Here is an 18109-nt window from a genome sequence, read left to right as displayed (position 1 = left end):
AGTCAGTCAGACCTTGCTTGGCAGCAGCACCCCACTGCGTTACTAACTGTAGTCAGGAGTCTTTGCTCACTACATATTCAGCAAGACCCCAGCGTCAGGAGGTGTGAGGGCGCTGGCTCAGTGACATGCAGACGATTCAATTGGAAGTTTGCACTTTTCTTTTTTTTTAAACAGTTCAGCAACTGGGACGCAATATTGGATTTTCCATATTGCTGCTCGCCTCCTTACAGCTCTGGCTGTGGAGGTATTGCAGTCAGGCGGCACAGGGGAAGCAAGCTGCATGTTCGATTACCTGTGAACTAGCTGTGTGTTCTCCTGCTTCAGTTTGCTCTTCAGGTCTCCATTTGTCATGCTGTCGTTCTCCAGTTCTGTCACCTTCTTTTCTAAATACGTTACCTAGAAAGGAATAAGGGTTTGGGTCAATCGCACACTTTCCTGTAATTTTAAAAAGAACATTTTAGCCAGATACAAAAGGTACTCTGCCAGGACTTCCCTGAAAGGGTCTTCTAGTACTAGCCTTCCAGACAGGGGATACAACCCAGCGGGCCAGGGCACCAGGCTGGAAGAAAAAACCTCAGCCTCTCCACTCTGTTCTGCAACTGCAAGATGCTGCAGCAAGGCAAAGTCACAGGAGCCAGCAGTGAGTGCTCTCTAGTTTTAGATGGCCAACCTGAGAAACTGGGCCCAACTTCAGGCTTGCAGGCACTCAGCTACTTGACATTTAGTGTTAAGTCAAACACCCCCCAAAATGAGGGAACTTAAATGTGCTTTGAACATTTTGGCCTTAAGCTTCCACACACTTTGGTTTTAAAGTACATACAATGAAATAATAACGCCCCCCCTCCACCGCCCCCCGACAAAAATGAGTAGCAGTAGCTGTAAATAGGAAATTTAAGCCTCAAGAGGCCTTGCTTAATTAATAAATACAAACCTGATTTATTTCATTTTCTTGATGACTGAAAGACTGATATATTAATCATGCTAAAATGCACATCATTCCCATCAGTTCCTTAGCTTCTACATTAGGTTAGGCTCTTCTGATTCTTTTGGGAAAGGAAGTGAGCATTAACTGTGGGATAGTCAGAGATCCTGATAGAGATCACCAGCCACTCTAGGTGGCTCATTCAAGCAGACACGTGTAACCAACAAAGGCTCTATTAAATCGATTAATCATGATAAAAGGCTCCTCACCTTTTCAGTGATATCATTATCACAAGAATCTATGCTATCTCTGAATAAGTCTTCTGTGCTGCCATTGCTGCTGCTGAAGTTACTGTTGTGGAAGAGTTGTCTGGAAGATAAGGGGGGGTGGGGATTATTATGAGATTTTGTAGGAGTCCATGATATTTTAAAGTAGCTTAGCATGGGCCGTTCAAGGTGCAAATATCTGGATAACTTACAGCTGCTTAAGGATACATATACATTTGACGTTTTAATCCCACACTAACTAACAGGTTTAAATTCTACTACTTCAGACACCACAAAAATACATTTATTTCAGATGTCAGAGTTTGTTGCTAGTAGCCTTAGACAGGGCTCACCACAACCAGTTAACATGCTTTAAAACACTGTTTATTCTTAGGCAAATTAGGTGCTACAGTGTGTTCATGTTCATACAAGACCTACAAAGATGCTTGGTGGCAGAGTTAACCTCGAAGCGCAACAATTTTGCAAGACAAGCAGCACAGGTTTCTTTAGTTGAAGAAGGGAGTGGCTGGGAAACCCACCCAAGAATACCCAGTGGTCAGCTTAGCTGGCTTATTTCTATTAAGCTCTCTCAACACCCCTGAATACCCTCAAATCCCATCAACTCTTTAGCCCACGGGCTCTTCCTACCTTACAGAACTAGACCCCCACTGCCAACAACTACATCCAACTGCAGGGTGCCCCAAAGGACTACTCATGAAGTCCAGAAAGCAGGACACTGGGTGTTTCTATCCAAGGATATTTAAATACTGGAACAGATCACCTACAGAAGTTGTGAAACCTCTCTCACTGGAAGTTTAATTGTAGGCTAGACAAATCTTTATCTGGGATGCATTACACAGGGATGCACCTACCTTGAGCAGGGAATTGGAATGGATGATGACCTTCAGTCTTTTCCAGCCCTATTTTGCTGTGACGCTATCTGACTGATGTTAGCCAAGTTAAGCTTAAAACTTAATGAGATACTTGGTTATCTCCTTCCTTACCTCTTCTACTCACAAAAAACATAAAAGGTTCCTTCCTAATTGCTAAGCAAATTGGAGGGGGAAAAAATGTAATTCTTCTGTTGTAACCATTTCCAGTACCAAACACACAACTGCTCCTCACTTCTGTTTATGCATCATATTTAGTTTCCTTGATGCCAGAGAAACACCCTTCCTAAATCTGTGCCATCTACATAAACTTCTGTTAGGAGTTGATTTTAAAAAGGGACTAAAATAAGCCAGAAGGAGGCAGATGCAATTTCTTACCTTCCAAAAGCTGTGCTTGATATTTTTCGATTGGGGCTACATGGAGAAAGAACAAATGACACAGTAATTATGTATTTTATTTGGTTAACATGAGAGTCACTAACAGTCCCACAGTTTAGTAGCCAGCTGAGTTCTGTATACCATGTAACAGTCAAGTGTTGACTTTTTATTCCTGAACAATTATTTAGTGGAGCAAACCATACAACTTCATCACAAACTACCTCAAGAACTAGCAACATGAAGGTGGGCATAGAGCCAGAAGCCACTGTGATCGTTAATAAAAATTAATTTGGAAATGCTGTATTCAGTACAGAGAGTCCTGTTACAATTAAACAGGGTTTCATCAGCTTGTGTCAAAGCAAGAAACTGGAACACTGCAAGTACCGGTAGTGTTAGTGACATATTTATTCCAAGTTTCCAACTTTTGGATGATTTTTGAATGGAAGTATTTCCCTCCCCAACACATCCCTCAAAATTACCATAGACTTTAAAATATAAAGTATCTCAAGATTTTTTGTTCTGTTTTAATAAATCATCCTTTTTCTTTTCAGAAGCAAGGACTTCACCTGCCTAGGGAGTTTCGGAGAAGCAGCACTGTTCAAGGGCAAGATCCCCAAATTGGTATTTAGATGTCTAACGCATTCCAAGAGAGGGACCTAGCCATGTAACCAGGTCAGCTGCCTGAAGTCAGATGAAAAGCAGGGCAGTGTGGTGCTTTGAAGATGCACTCAGAAAGCCTTAGGCTTTCATAGGCAACAGCCTACTTCATCAGATGCTCTCAACGCGTCTGATAAACTAGGCTGTAGCACATGTCAGAATGACTGGCAATGCATACGCCTGTACAAGCACAGAGTTTTCTTTAATTTAAATTATCTCCTTGGAGCAGGCAAGGCATCAGAGACAGATGGTTCATTACTTACTGAAACAGAACACCTTTCTCTGAACACAGCGGTGGCAGCAGTTGCAACATCTCTTCTCATTACAAAGGTATCAAAAACCCAGCCAGTCATGCTTTGACTTTTATCAGGTTACAGGCTGTCGTAACAGCAGTTAAAACTTTTTCACAAACACACACCATGCTATTGTTTTCTTATTGGGACTAGGTGCAGCGCATTGTCTTTTTGTCCCTAAGAACATGGAATGAGGCAGCATTTGTATTCGGCGTCTAGGGGGAGCTACAGGTTCATGGATGAGCTGCTGCAATCGGCAGAGGAATTCTGAGACGCTGGGAGCTCAAGGAAGTCTTTGTCTGGAGATTTACAAGTGGGTGGAGCACTGGGGAGTTTCAGGGCAGAGCTAGAATATGCAGAGGCATCCAAAAAAAGTCACCGTCATGCTGGTTTTTAGCAGTTGCGCTCTTTCACCCAGTTTCCCTTGCTAGAATGCCAGCTTCAGATTTCAGGGCACAAAATCTCACCAGCTATTTTCCTCCCAGGCATGTACGCTGCAGCTGCAAGGTTAAGCCACAGAAGCTAGAGATTACGAGGCAAATCCTCAGCTAGGGCGAGCTGTCCTAGCACTGCTGATGCTCATATCAACAACATCAATGAGCCATGACAATACATATGCTAAAGAGCTGCCCCAGACATTTATTAGGTCAGTGTGCCTGTCTGATGGATTGCTCCCCAGACACATACCTAGACTAGTAAATCCACTGTTACTAAGGTTAGGATGCTCGCCACACTTCTCTGGGGAGGCTGTTCCAACACCAGCCTCAAGCAGCAGTTTGAGTCCCCACTGTTCACATATTTTAAAATGAAGAGGGCATCAGTGGTCTAACACCGGAGACATATTTTCTAGATGGTTGGGAGCAGTTCCTGTTAAGATCAGATGGGATAGCAAGGTTTAAAATTTCCAATGCTGTTCTAAAAGAACAGCCTGGGCCTTAGTACTAGATATACTGGGTAAACATCCACAGGAAAAACGACTGGACATAGATTGGTTTCTCCTCTTTAGTTAGCACCTTTTCTCAAAATGACTTTCAAGAACAGAGTGCCAGCTACTTACCTGTTTGCTTTCAAGTTTTTCAGCCGGGCTTCCAAGTCATTGAGTAGGTTTATTTTTTTGCAGCACTGAGAGCAGTAGACATCCAGTAACTCACTGTTATAAATATGCCTCATTTTCCTTGGTGTTTGGCCAGCACTGTATATACAAAAAGAGACAGGGTAGCTGATAACATGATTCAAGTTTCATTTTCCTCTTACCAGAACACCACATACAGAGTCATAAGTAGCAAATGTGTGGCAAATGCAACACCATTTCTATCGTAGCTTTATCCATCAGGGCTAGTTGCAGAAGACACTTAAAAAGAGGTGGTCAGACAACCCAGGGCTACAATAGCTGTATTTGTCTGAGCTCCTAGGACAAGCCCACTCATCTTTACAGAGTATGGCTTTCAATAAGCCAATATTAAGCATATGCAAAATTGGAGCACTATAAAAAGGAGATGACCAGTCACCTCTGAGCTCTCTACAGGGATAGCATGGTGCTAATCTGATTCCAGCTTTAAAAAAAAATTAATCGGGTAGTTTCCGATAGCGACTCCAGCTGCAAAATCTATAACTTAGAATATATAAAGCTACAAGGGCTTTAGTGGAACCCAATGCCATGGATGCCAGAAGCAACATCTCTGCTGTGGCTTTTGCGGGGGAAGGCGGCAGGGTAGATATGCAACTTTACTAAGATTTTCTATATTTATGGGTTCATGAAAGCTTGTGTTCTAAGTTCACTTCATCAGATGCAGTCTTCCTTCACTGGGAAAACATCTGCCAATAGGTTTGGGGACAGAAATGAATTTTTATTTTAAGACGACCAGTCATCATGTAGGGCACACCAAGCAGTTCCAAGACAGGCCCCTGCAGAGGAAAATGAAGATATAATAAACAAATAAAAATTAAGCAGCAACCTGGAAGACACAGATGAGCCTAAGTCAGAGTAGGCATTGGTTCTGGTCTCATCATCAGGACACGGGCTGCTGGGAGTGAAGTCCACATCATCTCCCTCCCCATAGTCTTCAAACTGTTCCTCATTGCTGATCAGGGAGGCAGTGGAGTAGGTGGAGAGGTCAGAAGCTGCAGAAGGGTTGTGAGGACTTGACCTGGAACAAGACATCAGAAGAGGTCATCTTTCTTAGTCCTCTAACATGAAGTTTCTCAACCTTTTCAGGAAGTCACAAACTTCCGTTTGCTATCACAGTAAAAAAACAGCCCATGAATGAGAGAATCATGTACTTGTATGCGTTTGAAAGGATGCCAGAGAACACTGACAGTGTTGCATCATCTTTGCTCTAGCTTATAATATTTTTAATGCCGCCTGCCTGCATTGATTTTTTTTTCTGACGACTCTCTCTTGCCTACTGGTTGAAAAGGTCTAAAGGATCAGAAAACACTTTAAGAAAATTGGTCTAACAAGAAACCAGGTTTGCAAAGAGGAGGAGGAAGAGATCCGACAGCGAGAGGGATTACACAATGTACCCAAGGTCCTAGCAAGTCAGCGACAGTCAGGAATGAAACTGGAGTCTCCCAACTCCACCTCCCAGGGTTCGTCCACATGGGCAAGTCAGCACACACTATGCTCAGGTGTGAATTTACTGCATATCAGCTGTTCCATGTTGTCCTCTCTGCACAAGCACTCTTCGCATGCACTAGGTTACTCCACCGTGTGTACTAAAAAAAGGCCACGTGGAGTTAATAGGGAGTAAGCATAATGCTTCTGGGGGTGGAAGAGGAGGGTGGGGGGGAAGGCAGGGAAATTGTTTCACTTTAAAAGAACACCATCTTTCCAAACAGGTTCTGGTTTAACTAGAATGCCAGCTTTGCTTCCCCAAGAGTGCAAATGCTTAGCCACGGCACAAGTTTCAACTAAAGGACAGAAAACATTTCGGGTCAGAAGCTTTAGAATTCAGCTCCCCGAAGGAAAGCTCACAGCAGCTTGCTCCTTTTGGCTGCTCGGGAATCCAGGGGGCTGGAATGGCATGGCAGAAACCCTGCGCCTGAAGTGGGCAGCTCAAAGGAGCTAGGCTCCCACAGCCTGCTTGGCTGCTTAAGGGAAGCTGCTCCGGATGAGGATTCTCTACGGTCTGTAGAGCTGACGCTGGTGGTGGATTCAGCTTAACACGGACGCAGCAGCAGGTGCCGAAGAGGGAGAAGGTGGAAGGAGCTGGTGGTGCACGTCTCAAACACACCCTGGCACAATGTCCCATTCCCTCCATTAGTGCTGGCCCCCCTAGATGACAACCTACTCTCACGTGGCAGAGGATCTAGGGCTCCACGTCTCCTGGTGCCCCAAGCAGGTGTCAGTGAGATGCCACATGACAGTGTTTGCTTTTTAAAAAAAAATAAAAAAGCAAAACAGCAAATCACACATGCAACTACATTAAATAAATATTACAGTGGTAAAAACATAAGCACTTCAAGTGAAGAAAGGCCAGAATTACAGCAGCGTGTGTAAGGAAATTCAGAAGAGAGCGTAGTTAGCAACATAAATCTCCTCCATCCAGCCCAACACCTGCATGTTTTTAGCTAGATGAGGCGAGACAACAGCTTTAAGGCACCCCCCACACTCTCTTGCTTTGTGGTGGATTCACGCTTGAATCAGGATACAAACGGTCTCAGGGAAGGGGGGGATAGACCAGGTATGGCCAGGGAGGAGGAATAAAACCACCCATTTTCATGGCTAATGCACTGAGATCACTGTAAAGGGCTATACCAGGACTGTCGCTACAATATGCAACTCAATCCCAGCTGGAGGTGCCAGGCACACGTGGGAACCCTATCAGAGATGGGAGAATAAATCCAGAAAGAGAGAAGAGCTGGAATTTTCAAAGCCATTTAAGGGAGATATAGATGGCCAAATGCCATTAAATCTTAAATGGGTATTAGGAGCTTAATCTGAGATTGTTCAGACGTCCGAGTGATATCAGACTGGTCTGAAACAAGAACGATCAGCTGACGTGGGATGTGTGCCTGGGGGGGGGAAGAAGTCTCCGACGGGTGAACTACCACTCACTTGTCTCCAGGCAGGAACAGGCCTCCGAGCACGCCGTCCTTCTCTTCACTTCTGCACACGTCAGACGCTTCCGAGCTCTGGGCACTCTCAATGGCACTGTCCATGTCAGACTCATGGTGAATCTCCTGCTGTGCCAGCGTCATCGTGTCTTCATCAGGAAAGAGCTCTGCCTCACTGTATGCACTTTCACTGTCCAAACAGGCACAGTCGTGAAGTTCACTATCCTGCCAATGGAAAGAAGAGAGAGGGAGGGTGTCAGGAGGCATTCACATTAGGTGCAGTAAATGGTAAGAGCAGCTATATTACTATTGCAAGGATGCATTTTGGATTCTGGTACTTCCAACTCGGGTAAGCGTCAGAGTGAAGGGCTTTTATCTCTTTTTCTTTCAAAGTCAGATCCTGCAACCCCTCGGTGCACAGTGTCCCAGGCGGCACAAATATTACAGCTCTCTAACCAGCAAACAGCCAACTTCAGTAATCCTTGTTACCCAACACACCTGTGACAGTGTGAACCAGGGCAGCAATTAATGCAGTTCACAACAGAGCTTGTTCGTCGCAGTCTCTGCTCTCTTTAATCTAAAGTATTCCTTTTCCCACAATGTTCCCAAATTAGTTTCTGGAAAGGGCAAGTTCTCAGTGATGTTATGTAGTAAAGTAACCTCTTACACAGAAGTAACCAGGAGTACTTGGTGCACCATTTGCTTAATTATTAAAAGAAAAAAGAATTTAGACTGGAAAAAATAAAAGCTGGCACAAGGATTTAAAAAACCTGATAAGCTGCAGTGACAAATGCATAAAAGAAGGGGGGGAAAAACCCAAAGACATCTGTTCCTGCTTTTGGGAAGCTTATGGCACCATTAAGTATTAGACTAAAATATGACACCCTTTTCTTTACTGCAAAAACATTTTGCTGTTGACACTTGCTTCTTCATGGCTTTTTACAATAGCCACCCGAAGCTGTATTTTTATTCTACTTCCTTGTTCTCTTGTCCTTGCGAGATGAAATCATTTAAAATTGAAACAAAAAAAAAGCCCGAGATCCTGTTCTTTTGTCCTTTGTTCCAACACATGGCAACAAACATTTCCAACCTTCATTGTAGCACAATTCATGCTGGCTCAAGGGTATGCAGCCAGTCTCTCAAACGGCATGGCTAAGGCCCCTGCTGCGTAAGCATCACACACATACTTAGCTTGAAGCCCCACGAGTTCTCGGTTAGGCCTACCCATGGCAGGTAAAATGAAGCGCGTGTTTAAGGTTTCATAGTTCAGGACCACGAAGTTATTCATTGCAGCTGATGACCAAGCAATTCACTGGAATAACTTTGCATTTGAGCCACGTGATTCTCCTCTCTCCTCTCAACAATCACGACGACGGAAGAACCATGCTGCACAGCAAACTTGCACCTGTATGCGTTCCCCCTCTGCTGGGTGTACTCCAGCCACCCCCAACCAGTGCCTCAGAGGCAACACACGACCTGCAAAATCTACCAACATTGCTCGCAGCATGTTACTTGCTCAGTAGGTATTGTTGCCCATGGGCCAATGACGACTGAGGGCGCCAGATCTGAAAATCGTTGCCCAGGTCTCGTCCAGCACGCAGCAGTGTTAGCGCTGGAGTTTGCACACAGACTGCTGCAGATACCCTGCTGTATACTGGAACAAAAGAATCAGCTGAGCCCAGAGGAATATCCTCCACTTTTAAAATGAAAATACACGTACTAAAGATCTGCCCCAGACATCCAGATGAAGTCGTAGGGGAGCGGGGGTGTTTTATGCTGGACAAGAGCAGGTTTGTGCAACGCCCTGTCAGCTTCCCAGCTGATGCAGAAGGGAAGTACCCTTATCAGAGAAAAGTTACAGCTTCTTGAAACAGCCATTAGTAACAAGTGCTACTAGGAATTTAGGTCTTATCTAGCCTGTTTTTACTGGTAGGCTGACATCTGAGGAACTAGAAGGATTACAGAGTCACAGACCCCACGCAAATCTGAGCGTATGAAAGGGGAAACTGGTTTTATTCAGACTTTCAGAACTTGTACGAAAGGCCTACATAACTCAAATACCCACAGACAGCCGATAGGAAAGCTCTCCACCCCTAATCAAACCACTCGACTGATTAAGGACTGTATTCCTCCAGGTCCAAAAATGGGGAAAATGGGACCAGTTATTTTATATTCTAGAAACTTTAAAGAGAAAGTAGATTGCAGGTATGGACAGATTTAAAATGGGTTGTCATATAGGGGACACTTATATGCATCAAATATACTTGTAATAAGTGAAGCTAAACCATTCAGCAACTGTTTTAATCAAGGATAAAATGGACTTTACCCCAATTCAACTTCCAATTCCTGTGGGATAGAACAGGTATACGAAATGGTTGCAGGAGATGAGCAGATGTGTGCTCACAACTGATAGAAATTCCCCATTTCTAATTCATCATACTTGTTTCACTTGTCTGTGCCCTGGCACTTTCAAAAGGGACCTACAGGATATAGGTACCTTCATACCATTACAATTCAAAGGAAACTGGACACCTCATTCCCTTTGAAAAATCCCAGCTCTGATGAATGGAATAGCTACCATGCCCAGCATTTATCCACACGTGAAGTTTTTGCAGGATGAGGGTCCAAGTTTCCTTTCCAAAAATAAAAAGCTGTGTACTGCTCTCACGCAGAAGAATCCCACCACCGACAGTTATACTGCACGGTGTCCCGTGAACCCTGCTCTTACGTGCTCTGTAGCTGCCCTTCCTATCAGTACGCTGAGAAACGCTGTTTCTACCCACGGCTCCACAGCAGACACTCTTCTCAAAAGATAAATCCCATATGCAAATCACTGCAGAGCAGCAACATCACAGCACTTTGGACTCATTTGTTGCTAGGAAGTAGCTTTGCTCCTTTAACACATACTCACCATGCTCTGATATTAAATAGGAATTACACAGCCATGTTAAGGAGCAGTATATTTAAAGAGCATTCTAATGCAGATTCCCCTCCACGCTCCTATTTTGTTGTTAGTCATATGTAAAACTAAAAGACTTTCATGTCGGCATGATGTTTTCTGAGTGCATAAGAGATTCTGAAAAATGGGATGAGGGAGCTCTTGGGTCTGCACCTCACTGTACTGGAAACAATGGTGTGGCTTGGACTGGGACACAGAGATGGGCTCAATTCCTGGTCCACCTTGGATCTACCCAGCCAGGGCTCGATTTACCCTGAAAACTCCCTTTGTGCCGCTGGGGTAGGGTAAAGCACCTGGCCCCTGAGTTCTTGCATCTCAGGAGGGTTTAATGCGATTAAGTACTGGCTGCTGGTACAAAAATATCTAGAGCTTGTTAAAATTTTCTGGTCCAAAAGAAAAAGTGGCACGAAATGATTCAGCCAAGCTGTTAAAATGGAAATGAACAGATCAAGGGAGGGAGTTGGGGGGGGGGGAACTCCAACCCCCACACATCCAGGCCTCCAATTAGCCCATCATTTCTGGAGATCTTGCTGAAAACTTTGCTTAAGCGAGTCTTTTTAGCAGATAAATCTCCCTGGGATTAAAACATTAATACGAGAAATTAAAAGGTCAATAAGAGCAAGACAGACACACAGGCCGATCCCTGTAGGTAGCAACCTACATTTGTTTTTCTAAAAATAGCAACCCAGGCTCTTTGAAAAAGGTCTATTAATGAGGAAATGTGCATCCACCTCTCCAGAGCCCTCGCTGCTCATTTTCCTTCCTGATGCTCCCCCTTCACCACTCCTTTTTTTTGGCAAGCTAACATAGCCACATTTTTAATTGGTTTTACGACCTCTATTTTTAGCTTGCAGCAAGGCATGCACTGTACCTGCCTGTTCTGCTTAGCACCACGTACTATTGTTTTCAGTTGCAATTATTCCTCTACTCGCCCCGAGCCGGAGTTTGGAGAAACAAACTGCTCCCGGTAGATCATTTACAGTAAAGGTGCCTACAACAACTTTTGAAACCCGCTTTACACACGTGTGGTCAGAGAGAAGTAGCTAGCACGGGGTGGGCAATTATTTTGGGCAGAGGGCCGTTTACCGAGTTTCGGCAAGCCATCGAGGACCATGTGACAGGCAGCCCAGGGCAGATTGATTAATTTTTTAGGGGGCCGCGTGGGCCGGATACAGTAGCCTGGCGGGCCGCATTTTGCCCACTTTGTGGAGCTAGCATATTAGTCTGGAGACAGGCAGCAAGCAGAGTAGGTGGGCAGCTTAAGAGTAACTCATTCAGAAAGGCATAAGCTTTCACAGCAAGCAGCCTACTTGGATGCTATGGATGCTGTCGCCTATGAAAGCTTATGCCTTTTTGACCGGGTTCATTTCTAAAGTGCCCGCCTGCCTTCTGCTTTACAGCCTGTTGAAAATCTTGGTTGCAAGGCTCCTGTTAGCAGCTGCTTCCAGGCCCAGACTGTGCTGCCTCACCTGATAAGAGCTGCTGCCCACAAGGAGCTCATCGCAGGTTGCACTGTTCAGCTGGTTGAACGCAAGGTGCACGCCAGTGCCAACGCTAACCTCAGCGTTGGCTTTTCTCCCTGATGGGCTCTGCACAACACTAGCTCTCCCAACTCAGAGGAAAACAGGAGTTGGGACCACCCAATCCTTTTTACCCGAGACCTTGGGCAAGGCTAACTGGGACAGGAGGAGCGAACACTTGGCAATTGTCACTACGGAAGACTGTTTGGGGGCCAGAAGCAGTCGAGAGAGATGGGTGGAGGGCAGATAACTCACTTGGGAGGGATAAACTCACTCCCCCACAACCCAGCTGTGTGTGCGGGTGCAGACGTACGCAGCCGTACACCAGCTGCCTAGCAGCAGTCTCCCAGGCCCATCTTCCGTAGAAATGCAACCCCGTCAGGGGCAACTGGGTCCCCAGCACTTTCAGTCTTGCTTTGTTCATGGCATGTTGGAGATGCAGTTAAAATGCTGAGCCGCGGTAATAGTGTCCGCCATGCTAGAGAGATGCAAGATAGTCGGGGTCTAGGCGAGAGCCACGTGTAGCGCTGCAGGCTGTGCGCTTTCTGTGTGGTAATCGTGGGCATCACAGAAAGCAACTTTTGCCTTGAAATGAGACTGGAGACAACGCTCAGAGAGCAACAGCAGAAGGCAAGCTGTTCCAGTGGCCAAGCGCCAAGTGCCATTGATTGAAGAATCACTGGTAGGGAACGTGTTCTTTCCCACTTATCTTTTCTTTGATATGCACATAGCTAAGGCACACCACTGAGAAACTTGCTTGCACAAGGTTACAGATTTTCATGGAGTAAGTCGCAGGAAAATTTCCTTGATATGGCCTGAATAACAAGAGCACACACACAAAGAAAAAGCCTTTGAAATAGGCAGGTTAGAAACCACTACTGGGGATTAAAGCAGCAACGTAGCATTACTATGCAATACCCACCTGTGCAATTGTCCTAACTCATTAAAAGCTACAGAAATACTGAAATCGTTAAGCAATTTCAGTAATCAGAATTCCTTGCAATGCTGATCCTTCTGCGCTGACACCTACCACAAGCAGCTTAGAAATGTACTTCTCTATAGACATGAGACTTACTCTCTCTTTTTTTTGGTGAGAGCTTAAATCCCTCACAATTTATTTCAGTATAACTTAGAAATAAAACGTTACTTGCACAAAAGCAGGGACCAATTAGAACGGATGCTACTCAGCTTTTCTTTTAAAAGAGAACTTTGAGCCCTGTGTCGGGCTGAAGATGTAGGGAATGTGTCAACCTTGAGCCATTTATTTAAAAAAAAAAAAAAAATCATGCTTTCACCGACACTAGCAATTGAAGAAGTCAGTCTTCAATCTGAATTGTTAGGTACCCGAAGGCTTACTACATTTTTCTATTTTATTTACTATAATCAAAAGTTTGAAACTGGCCAACTAATTATTTTGGAAGGTTCTTATGGAAGAAACAGCAGACTCACCTGGCAGAGCACGCATGTAAAACACTAATCCCCTCGGGACTAGAGTAAAGCAATACGCACTTCGTACTTCAGTCAGGCGCTCACAGTATCCCTAAGTGCTTCAGCAAGGCAATGGGCTAGATATTTGTGCAGCAAGGCTAAGTACAAACAATCAAAAAGCCCAAGGCTGAAGTGATTCAGTCTTTGCAGGTTAGTCTATGCTGCAGAGTTTGAACCAACAAGCAACTGTACATTCACTTTGGTTCATACGCTCACTTTAGGATTTAACCCCCTCCCGCCTGGCCCCAGACCCCAGTCGGGGTTTGCCTGGTGGGGAGGAGGGCAGCAGTGAGCCAGCCCTCACTGCTCCAGCTAGGGAAGAGGGGTAGGGCCAGCCTTGCTCTCTGGAGCAGGCAGCACAGCCCAGCCCAGGGCTGCAAAGCATGCTGGGAAGACTCTGGTTTAACTTGAACCAGGAAGGGGTCTGGGACAGAAGTTTTATAAACTGGTTTGACTTAAAGCAGTTAAGTCTGATACTATATTCAGCCATGTGCATCTTAAACCAGTTTCAGCCATTTTGAAACTGGCTTATGTGCACTGAACTTATGCTCTGTTACAGGTTGAAACCAGTTTCTGATCACTTAAACTGGTTTATGTGAAGCTTCTGTCCCTAACCCTCAGTGTTGAATACTCAGCAATGGTTTACTCTGTGCTAAGACCTGCTGTCCAACCATTTCAAGATACTGCACAATGAAGTAATGAATGCCTTTCCTTAAGTAGTAGTTAAAAAGCTGAAGTCATACATGTATTTAATACAGAGACAGAAACTAAAGGCAAGATTAGGTACTGACTTTTAGACCGTCAGGAGAACCAAAAGAGAAACGAGGTAACAGAAGAGCAGCTATTAGCACCTCCCTCTTTCACTGAGCCCCAAACTGCAGCAACCATTATGGGGTTTAAGGTTTGGGTGGACACAACCAAAGAGAGCTGCAGAAGGTTACTGCACTGAAGTCTCCCACATTAGCAATCGTAAAGAGTAGTTGTGTTTGCCATTACATATTTAGTTATCATTTGATTATTAACATTTACCTGGTAACCAAGAGACATGCCCATGTGGATACTGCATATCTTTAAGTAACACTGTGTGTTGCCTTAACTATTACCCACAAGCTCCCTGGCCTCTAGCCCTTCACCCCAAACATCTCGCGAGCAGTACAAAGTTTATCCTTGCAAAACCTCCGAGGAGCTAGGGAAGTACAAAACACGCAGCAGTTCAGGCTGAAACCTGCAACCCCTGGACTAGATCATCAGTTCCAGCTGGGATTTCCCTGCATGACTGACATCAGTCTTGATCAAATGGATCCCAGTCAGGATCCTAACAATTTAATTTGTTAAATCGGGCACTTCCCTGATCAAGACTCTGCTCTGGCATCCAGTTCTGCAAGGTGGCTTCTCCTTCAGAACCAAACTCCTGCAAGTTTCACGTTCCCACCTCCCTCCCAGTCCACAGGCTGGGAAAGCCATCCCAACACCACGGGAAGGGGACAGGGTGCTCCGTAGAGATGTGCTGGGTTTGGCAGCCTTACATCTAAATGCTGCTTAGCATTACAAGCCTCCTAGAAGAAAAGGCTCTCTTGTCCCGGTTTAAAAAGGCTATTCAGTGCGAAGGCAAACATTCTCCCAACTACTCAGCATGGGGGAGGGTGCCAGTAGGGAACTTCCCGCGGCTGTGTGTTTTGGGAAGCCAGACACTTCCAGCAGTTCAGGCACTGAAACCACAACCCACATTTTAAAACAGCGATCAAGTCTCTGCTAATTGTCAGGCGGGTACAAGGAGCTGGCGATTTACTCTGCAGTTGTCGGAATGAAGACGGCAGAAGTTCTAGGTCTAGAAAGACGAGCACAGGCTGAAACCACCGAGCTGAGAGGTTAATAAATTAAACGGTCCTTTTGCACTATGCTTCGCTGGGAAATTTCATAGCTTCCTCTCGGTAGGCGTCTCACCCACGCAGCTGCAGTTGGTGGACAACTCCATGAAATAACAACAGGTAGGGGTGGTGGGAGCCTTAGTGGATTGTAATCCCTATTTTAGCAAGGGAAGGGCAGGGGGGAGGAAGGGGGAGAGTGGAAGCAAGAAATGCCAGAGCCGTCTGTGGCAAAACTAATCTCTGAAAGTAAAGGAATCAGTACATGTAGAATTACTATTTTATTAAGCTATTCAAAGCAGCAGCTATTTTAAGGCTGCAAATTACAGTTTGTTCGGTGCATGGGCTGCATGTGACTTTTGTTGCCCAAGTCTAATACGTAAAGCTAAATTTTCGAAGAGTGTTTCAGAAAGGCAGCGGGCAACTCCTAGCAGCGGTTTCTAGAAGAGGTTGGTCCTCAGACTTGTACGGTGCTGCAAAGCACCTGGGAAGGCTGGAGAGGAGCTTTTTCACTGCACAGTCAAAGCATACGAACATCCTGAGGACAGGACTGAAAGTCCACATGTGCAAGACGCGGTTGCTGCTTCATACAGTGGTACAATTCAGGGGCCACGTGCTCTGGCTGCAAGAACAAACTTCTCCTGGATCCCTCACATTGAACCACATGAGGACAAGGCAAAGCCAGAGGTTTTGAAAAGCTGCTTTGTGCTCCTTTTAGGAAGTTTAAACTGACCTGCATTTTCCAGTGCTAAAAAAAATGCTCTGCAGACTGGAGCCAGTCCAGGAACAGCAGGAGACAGGGATGTTTGTGCTACACTACCTGTCACTTGGACTGGCAGGAATAGAAGTGCCAGACCTCTCGCTATACCAGATCCCATCTGAAGCGTGCCTTTTCATCACGCGTCGTCTGGCGGTGGGGTTCTTGACAGTAACGGACTTTCACAGAGGACTAATGGGAACTTCCAAGAGTCATCTTCTCCAAAGAGATTAAAAAGAAAAAAATCAGCCACCTTATGGTTATGGTACTGGCAGGATTCCCCATGCTCACTGAACTGCTATCATTCGAGTGGGACATAAGCATCAGTGCTCCAAGTCCAAGGCAGGGAAGGTGTCTGCCAGGGCTCTTGCACCTGGTGAAGGCCAGCGTGCCAGTGTTAGCACTGGTGGGATTCCCCCGCACCCCATGTTTCCATGGCACAGACAGGACCCAGCAAGTCAGCTGCAGAGCCCAGAAGAGAAACCCAACAGCCAATCTCCTCCTCCTCCTGACACTGAACAGCATGCCTTTCTTCTGAATCGCAAGACAATTTCCATTCGCATTTGCATCTTTTTTGCTTCTTTAAAAAAGCTAAGCTGATACCGCACTCACAAACTATCGGCATCAGAGATGACACCTTTTATTAAACCAGAGGAACTAGCAGGAAAGGAATGAAGAGAGGCCTAATTAGCAATGGAGATTTTAAATAGGCTGCGAAAAATCCTTGATTGAGCAAAATGGGAGTTCAGAAAAAGCACAAACTTTCATAGGGGACAGCCTACTTTGTCGGACGCTACTCTGATGAAGACAACCACCCTGCCCTGCCTTCTGCCTCTCCTCAGGCTACCAAGACTGACTAGTCTCTCTAACTACCTCTCTCCAGCAGATGTGGGTTAAACCACATTTTTAGCTGAAGTGCTTAAACTGGGAGGCAAACAGACACTCCACAACTAAGGAGCTGAAGCTATTTATGATAAATGGTGCTCCAGCTGCACAGTGCATGTTGGCGTGACATCCTTTTGTTTATGAAGCTTGGATAAAACTCAAGATATTCAGCATACACATGGTACTTGCCTAAAATAGGATAGACGCATCCCAGAGTAAGCTTGACATAATTAACACTCATGAGAAAAGTCATCTCTCAGCTAATATCCAAGTCAACCTGAAATTACCTAACTTTTTTTAAGTGAAATGTTGCCCCACAATGAAGCACAGGGGTGTATTTTCTTTTCTTTTTACCTATGTATTCAAACAAGCCAAGCACTCAGAGAAACGGCTTCTCAGCCCCGTTTCTTCATTGACATGAAGAACTTCCCACTTAGGACCCAAGGACTACAGCACTTTGCCCTCTCCCTTTGAGAAGCCTCAAGGTCAGCAAACTGAGTACATGGTAATTTAGAGAGAAGTTGGCATCACTGTTGCCCATGGGTACACTGGATTCACTGATAAAGAACTCCTGGAGCAGTCTTACTGCAGGTCCAGGCTGCCGCAGGGAAGGAAAACGAAGGCCTGAAGCAGGCACCGCGTGCTTCTTTTTAGACTGCAGGAAAGCGGCTGGATCACCTCCGGAGCGCATTTGTCATCAGGCAGGAAGACATTCATTCGCTGGGTTGTCACCACCACCCTTTGGCGTCACGCTGGGAAGATGGAGACAGAAACTGAGCAGTGCGCACCAAAAATAAAAAAGTACCTGATTGTGAAATAAGGGTTGCAAAAGACCCGAGGTGGGAGCAAGTTCACATTTAAGAGCAAGAATGAATGGCTTCAGTGTCCTGGGAAGGGAGCTTTCGCTTCACTGTCGCAGCTAAATGAAGGACCAAAGAGGTACTTGAGACCGGTGCTACATGTGTGAGAGGACAGTCAAGATTCACCTCCTCACCATTTTCTCACCCACTTGCTACATTCAGGTACAATTACATCCCAGTGGCATGACTCAACATACCATTTGCTGCTTTTCCCAGGCTAACATGACTGGTCTGACAAGCCGCGCGAGGAGGGAAGTTCTCCGGAGAGCAGCCCCGGCAGTTTCTGTATGCAGGTACTTTCCGAAAACAAATC

General features: G+C 45.4%; 1 protein-coding gene across 2 annotated transcripts in view; it reads right to left on the bottom strand.

Annotated features, from left to right (window-relative positions):
* Positions 1-18109, bottom strand: part of RAB11FIP4 (RAB11 family interacting protein 4) — a 185162-nt gene that overhangs the window by 9604 nt on the left and 157449 nt on the right. For both annotated transcript variants that reach the window (XM_090059207.1, XM_090059208.1), the window contains 6 exons: positions 7464-7687; positions 5362-5553; positions 4464-4598; positions 2457-2492; positions 1192-1291; positions 293-396 (listed from right to left, as the gene is read on the bottom strand). In XM_090059207.1, the coding sequence (XP_089915333.1) occupies positions 293-396; positions 1192-1291; positions 2457-2492; positions 4464-4598; positions 5362-5553; positions 7464-7687 (791 nt within the window). The remainder of the gene's footprint in view (positions 1-292; positions 397-1191; positions 1292-2456; positions 2493-4463; positions 4599-5361; positions 5554-7463; positions 7688-18109) is intronic.

Source organism: Crocodylus siamensis, chromosome 8, assembly GCF_052110815.1.
Source record: "Crocodylus siamensis isolate JL-2025a chromosome 8, ASM5211081v1, whole genome shotgun sequence".
Lineage (NCBI taxonomy): Eukaryota > Metazoa > Chordata > Crocodylia > Crocodylidae > Crocodylus > Crocodylus siamensis.
Note: the sequence above shows the minus strand (reverse complement) of the source record. Positions and strands in the feature narration are given on the sequence as shown.